Source organism: Lissotriton vulgaris, chromosome 6 (assembly GCF_964263255.1).
Source record: "Lissotriton vulgaris chromosome 6, aLisVul1.2, whole genome shotgun sequence".
Taxonomy (NCBI): domain Eukaryota; kingdom Metazoa; phylum Chordata; class Amphibia; order Caudata; family Salamandridae; genus Lissotriton; species Lissotriton vulgaris.
In genome coordinates, this window is record NC_141694.1 from 1,876,102,735 (window position 1) to 1,876,108,460 (window position 5,726).

Here is a 5,726-nt window from a genome sequence, read left to right on the forward strand (position 1 = left end):
CTCACGTCCTTTAATAGCAACCGCCCGTCACTGTATATAGAACTGGGCATAAATCCATTACTGTCAATAGGAGTCTACTTGCTAGTAGACTACTATTAACAGTCAAAATAATCAGACTATCCCTATCTGCTTTGTGTTGATATCATTTATGAGTTGAACTTCTTAATATTTTGGGTAACAAGCTTCATTTTCGTTATCAATAACACTATATGGAGTGGTGTGGTGCAGTGGCTAGGGCAGCACTGGGTTCACAGTTCGATCCGCGGGTTCCGGTGGCAGCTAGGCTCAGCTCAGCACCATGTGACTTTGGGCAAAAGTTCACTTAATTTCCACAATGGCCCCCAGCGCCTTGGGATCCGTAAGTGTGAGTAGTTTGTGCTTTACAAACACAGATTTACCTTTACAACACTTAACGTTAATGTGTACCTATGGTCTCCTGACCTGCTATTATGTTTAATTACATTATACAGTAATCCATGATGCACACTCAGTAATGATGCAAGTTAAATGTAATTTTCATTTATGTTCACCTTTTTTTTTTACCCTGTATATTCTGCGGTCATCATTGATTTATCCCTGACCAACTCATAATGTAGCCTAAGTGATTTGGCTCAAGGGTTTCTTTTATTTCACATTCCTACTACTTATTTTCAAGTACGCATCCTCTGAATGGCTGCTGAACAAAAGTATGATGTGAATTCCAAATGTGGCCTTAAGAAAACATTCTTCAGAGCCATCTTCACATCCTTATTTCGGAGACTGTAGATAATGGGGTTGAGCATTGGTGGGGTCACAGTATAAAATACAGCGATCAATTTATCCCAATTTCCAGAGTTTTTAGACACTGGTCTCATGTACATGTAGATGGTGGTGCTGTAGAATATGGTGACAACGATCAGATGAGAGGAGCATGTGGAGAACGTTTTTAATCTGGCTGCGGAGGAGCGGATTCTCACAACTGTGATAATGATTCGGATGTAGGAGATTGCAGTGAAGAGGCTTGGTATCAAAAGTACAAAGATTCCTAAACAGAAGAATATCATCTCTGTGTCATAGGTGTCCACACATGCCATCTTCAGAAGAGCAGGGGACTCACACATAAAGTGATTAATTTTAGAACTGCATACTCGCAACCGTAGTGTAAGAAATGTGACTGAGAATGACATCACACTGCCAAATAACCAGCAGCAGGATACTAATGTCAAACAAATAGATACGCGCATGATGACTGTATAGTACAGTGGAAATGTGATGGCTACATAACGATCATATGCCATGATTGCAAGGAGCACACATTCTGTAATCCCGAAGAACGCTGCAGTGTACATCTGAGCTGCACAGCCGTTGAAGCTGATTCTCGTACTACCAAGAAGCTGAGCCAACATGTTTGGAACAATCACAGTTGCAAAGCAAACGTCCACGAAGGAAAGTTGTCCTAGGAAGAAGTACATAGGAGTATGAAGTCGAATGTCACTGATGCAAGCTGTGATAAGGCACATATTTCCAATTAGAGTCAACATGTATACAATCAAGAATAACACAAAAAGGAAAATCTTCACAGTCGGATCTCTAGATAGGCCAATGAGTAGGAACTCCGTAATCAGGCTTCCATTTTCCATTTTCAAGGACTCCACTTTCATATCAGCTATAGAAAAAGAAGACAAACCCTTAAGAAATACATTGTGCATAAAGGTAGTATTTGATCAGATAGACACAAACAGTGAATACACATCTTGTTAACACCCACACCATGCACTCTTCAACTTGCTCTCTCTGCAGTACTACATTCTTCATGCTCCAGACATAACAAACCTCATCACTTACCTCAACATCAATGCACTTTTCATGACTGAAACATGGATCATCCCAATGTCCTTGTACATGCTATTCATCCTTGTTCCAACAGGTTACATCGTGCAAGATGTTGAGTTCCAGAATCTGCATGGATCCACAAATTTCACACCCAACAGCTCCACATGTCTCCTGATAAAACTGGTACACCACTTCTAAAACACAACATGGACTCATCACAATTTTCCACGCAAAACCAACCCTTTTTTGCAACTTGGGCAGCTGTAAATTGTCGGCCCTAGCTCAACAGGCATCCAGGGAAAGCTATCAAGCCTGCATAGTTTTGAAACCTACCCACTGGGGGAGTTCAGGGGGGTAACACTTTTTGTGAATGTCATGAAGTTTTCTTACCCTGAACCCCTTGCAGGCCTCAAACTTTGGCTAAAAACACCAATCCAAATGTCGAAAAGCTTCTGAGAGGGAACGTTCCAGGTTCTGTAGGGATCCAAATATATCTTACCATACGTTCCTACACATCTCCCACATGGCACCCACCTGTGTAGGTAGATAAAAATGGCATCCCACTTGTGTATGTGGATCTAGTGCTATACACTTCTACCATAACACACTGTTAGATCTGTCAGCCTTAGGGTAATCTTTCTTCAAGCATTTTTGCCTATTTGCTTCCAATTTATGCTGGATTTGTGCTTCTGCTTGCCTTAGGACTCTGTGCACCACTAATAAGTGCTAACATGAGTTGCAAACTCCCTAAATATGGTTTGATTTGCATATGCCTAATTGGCATATTTATTCAACTCGTAAGTCCCTTGTAAAGTAATATATGATATCCCTTGGGCCTGTAAATTAAATGCTACCAGTAGACCTGTAGCAGTTATTGTGTTACCCTCCTAAGTAGCACTCTAAAACGTGTCCCAGGCCTGCCATTGCAGCCTGAATGCAGTGCTGCACTGACATGTTAACTTGGCATTTAATACCCTTGCCATGCCCTAAGCTCCCCGTTTATTACACATAAGGCACCTCTACTTTAGGGCCTAGGCCCATAGGGTTGTTTGTTGTGTAGGATAACATTGAGATTTCCTTATAACTTTTAATAAGCTGCAATTCCTAATTGAAAGGAGGTAGGACTATTATGTTTGGTACCTATGGAATTGTAATGAAAAACCCTCATGATAAATTCGGACTTTTCATGACAATTCTGAAAATGCCACTTTTAGAAAGTTGCCATGTTCCTGCCCTTAACACTAAGCATGGGCGAATTTTGCGAATCTGGCGTTCGCAAATTTGCGTATTTGCGAACTCGCAAACCGCAAAATCCGCGAATTCTCGCGAATTTGCGGATTTTTTTTGGTGTTCGCAAGGGTTTCTGCCAGTTTGAGAGGGTTTTGTACCAGTTCGCAATTGCGAACTTACTTGTCGGCTCGCAACGGTCGCGACTATGTTGCTTCTACGTCTGGTTCATCATCACAGGTTCACAGCACCCTCTGTTTCACCACTGCCACCCTCTGTTTCACCCATGCCACCCTCTGGTACATCAATGATGCCACCCTCTGGCTCATCACTGTAGATTATATGGGGGAAAAGCAAGCACACCTGCCCTGCTTCAACTGACATGAATTAATTTGAGGTTGATTTATTAATGTGTCACTGTTTTAAAATTACAGTCTGGCACCTGCTTCCTTATCTGTAATTTGCTTTCTGTTGCAGTGCAATTTTTTTTTCCAGGACCTTTGTGGCCTACTTGTAGCTATTCTATGAGCCTGCTGTGAGGGTCAGAGCAGGGTCATAGAATAGTTGCAAGTAGGCAACTGAACTCTGGAGTGGCCCCTCAGGAAGTACTACAGGGAATGGTTACTAATGATGAGTGAACTTTTGCACCTGCTGAATGCTTTCAGTTTTGCAAAACTTGTTTTTCTGTAGAACAGCAACTGTAATGCCCCAAACAAACATAGGCAACTGAACTCTGGAGGGGCCCCACAGGAAGTACTACAGGGAATGGTTACTAATGATGAGTGAACATTTGCACCTGCTGAGTGCTTTCAGTTTTGCAAAACTCGTTTTTCTGCAGAACAGCAACTGTAATGCCCCAAACAAACTTACTTGTGAAAGTTGATTTCTAATCCAAAAGTGATCCAAAGAAAGTCAAAAGGGCTCAAATCCAAAAAAGGGCAGGCAAATGTCAACCTGAGGAGTTATTCTGATAAAAATCATCATTTTCAGAAGGTTTATGCTGCTTGCTAGTGGATTTCTTGTGCAGATTTGCACATTTTGTAATTTCGCGAGTGAGAGATTGTTGCTGCCCGCAGCACATACATGTTTGAAATTGTGAACTCTCGCGATGCGTCGCCAAACTCCCGCGGGATCCTGCAGCAAGATCCAAAATGGAGCAGCACTTGCAAAATATTGAGAAAAACAACTCGCAAACGCTGTAAATTCGCGAGAGTTCGCGGATTGCGAATTTACCGAAAATCCGCAAAATCCGCGAGCTGAACGGATTTTCCGCCCATGCTTACTTAACACCTGCAGCCTGTCTTGGGTCACATGACTGGGTTTAGCTGACAGTTAGACTTTGTGAATTCTCCCAGACAGTCAAATAATAGGTGGATTAAGTGTGACTCCAGGGGGCATCAATGGCAGGATGGGGGAGCGGAGGTATGGAATCCACTCCTTGAGATTAAGGGTGTCTCCTCCACAGTGGGGAACACCTTTATGTTTTTAGGTCCCTTCACACACCAACAGGCCCCTTGGTGTCATGCTTCATCATCGGGGTCATCGTACCCCTCTACGGGGTACGGCGTGCTGCGACCTACAGAGACGTGGGAGCACTTGTTAGACTATGTGGGGTGTTAGTGAGGGGGTATTTTGAATAAATGTGAGTGTATAGTTAAAAAGAACCTGGCTCGTGGGGTGACTAATTATTTAATAAGCCCCCGGCCTGGTGCTGTTAAAAATGAGGGTGGGAGGTCACTACGCTGACAATGTCACGTTTCTCTAACTAATACCATCATGATGGTTAGTTATGGCAATACAAATGATGTTTTTCCTCTTAAGGGACACAATGTACATGGCGTTTTGTTGGAAAAAACGCCCACTTTGTTCATAATACTGCGTTTCATTGTTTGCTTGTTTTCTTTTGCCAAGGGGCAGATAATACATATTATCAGGATGAGTAGATATATATATCTATGTTGTGTGTCAGTGAGTCTAGTGTGTTTTTTGTAAAATGTTTTTATCCCACTATAAGCACTGGAATACAGCTATAGTATGTCACCTGTAACCACTGGACATTTTACCTATGGATATGGTGGGAGAGACCACCAGAATTTTTTTTTGTCTTCTTTCCTTTACAGGTTGATCAATACACAACGTCTTTTTTTTGCTAGATACATTACTTTTACCTGCACTGTAATTTTTCCTCACTTTTATTAGAAAATTCTGGTATTAGTTAGAGAAACATGAGTAAGGTGGGGATTTGTGCACCCCGTCCTGAAGAAGGTGCTTCTGGCACCGAAACATGTCGACGCCCACCCTCACTTTTAACAGCTTCATCTCGGGGGCTTATTAAATAATTTTTAGTCACCCCACGAGCCAGGTTCTTTCTAACTATCACTATTTCCCAAACCCCACAATACACTCACAATTATTCAAAATACCCCCTCACTAACACCACACATAGTCTAACAAGTGCTCCCACGTCTCCGTAGGTCGCAGCACGCCGTACCCCGTAGAGGGGTACGATGACCCCGATGATGAAGCATGACACCAAGGGGCCTGTTGGTGTGTGAGGGGACCTAAAAATATAAAGGTGTTCCCACTGTGGAGGAGACACCCTTAATCTCAAGGAGTGGATTCTAACTGTTTATTTAAATATGCCCAGGGAGAATGAATCCATTCTGATTTCTCTCTCTCCCCCCTCT

The 5,726-nt window shown here is 42.5% G+C and overlaps 1 protein-coding gene across 1 annotated transcript; it reads right to left on the bottom strand.

Annotated features, from left to right (window-relative positions):
* Positions 1 to 538: 538 nt before the first annotated feature.
* Positions 539 to 1,619, bottom strand: LOC147709724 (olfactory receptor 2D3-like). Its single transcript, XM_086925542.1, has one exon. It carries the CDS (start codon positions 1,617 to 1,619, stop codon positions 651 to 653), a length of 969 nt encoding a protein of 322 aa, XP_086781668.1. The 3' UTR covers positions 539 to 650.
* Between the last annotated feature and the right edge of the window lie 4,107 nt (positions 1,620 to 5,726).

Coding starts and splice junctions, on each gene's coding strand:
- LOC147709724 (XM_086925542.1), bottom strand. CDS start 1,619: ATGGAAAATGGAAGCCTGATTACGGAGTTCCTACTCATTGGCCTATCT.